This window comes from Seriola lalandi, unplaced genomic scaffold, assembly GCF_002814215.2.
Source record: "Seriola lalandi dorsalis isolate HSWRI2012SDOR001 ecotype SW California unplaced genomic scaffold, Sedor1 jcf7180002052848, whole genome shotgun sequence".
NCBI classification, from domain to species: Eukaryota; Metazoa; Chordata; class Actinopteri; order Carangiformes; family Carangidae; genus Seriola; species Seriola lalandi.
This window is the reverse complement of record NW_019523401.1, coordinates 1,937-2,436: the sequence shown is the minus strand read 5'-3', so window position 1 is coordinate 2,436 and position 500 is coordinate 1,937. Positions and strand designations below refer to the sequence as shown.

General features: G+C 42.0%; 1 protein-coding gene across 1 annotated transcript in view; it reads left to right on the top strand.

Annotated features, from left to right (window-relative positions):
• Positions 1–111: 111 nt before the first annotated feature.
• The window catches only part of LOC147819487 (uncharacterized), a gene marked incomplete at its 3' end in the record, with an annotated part of 2,114 nt that continues 1,725 nt past the window's right edge, over positions 112–500 (top strand). The window contains exons 1-2 of the mRNA XM_087172446.1: positions 112–150; positions 361–443. Of these exons, the coding sequence (XP_087028572.1) occupies positions 112–150; positions 361–443 (122 nt within the window). The remainder of the gene's footprint in view (positions 151–360; positions 444–500) is intronic.

Here is a 500-nt window from a genome sequence, read left to right as displayed (position 1 = left end):
GTCTACATCTGGGCAAATTCTGGCTGTTATACTCTGGAGTTGTGTGACAGCTGTAAGATTTTCTGTGTGTGCCAGAATTGGTCCAGATGCGGAGTATGGCATCTTACAATCATGTCGTATATGGGCCAGATTTGGGCCGTGGAAGCGCGAGTATACTGTGCCAGAAGAAAACAAGCATGCAGACAATGTAGTTTCCCACCTGGATGTTTCTGACATTGAGGGGATAAGAATAGGTATAATGGAATAGGTCAGTTGTCGGAGAACTATTCAGATACTTTACATTTAGTATTTGCATATTGCTTTTAGTATTCTCACCCAGCAACAGCTTCATCCTGTAAATGAGAGTCTTGTCTGTTTCAGGATTTTGACCTGGCTGCGATCTATGTGTCCGACGCTCAGTACAACAGAAACATATTCTTTGACACGTCGCCGCAGGCCGTGAGGTGAGACGGTCACATGTTCACACATTTTATTTATTATATTCATATAATATATATGTT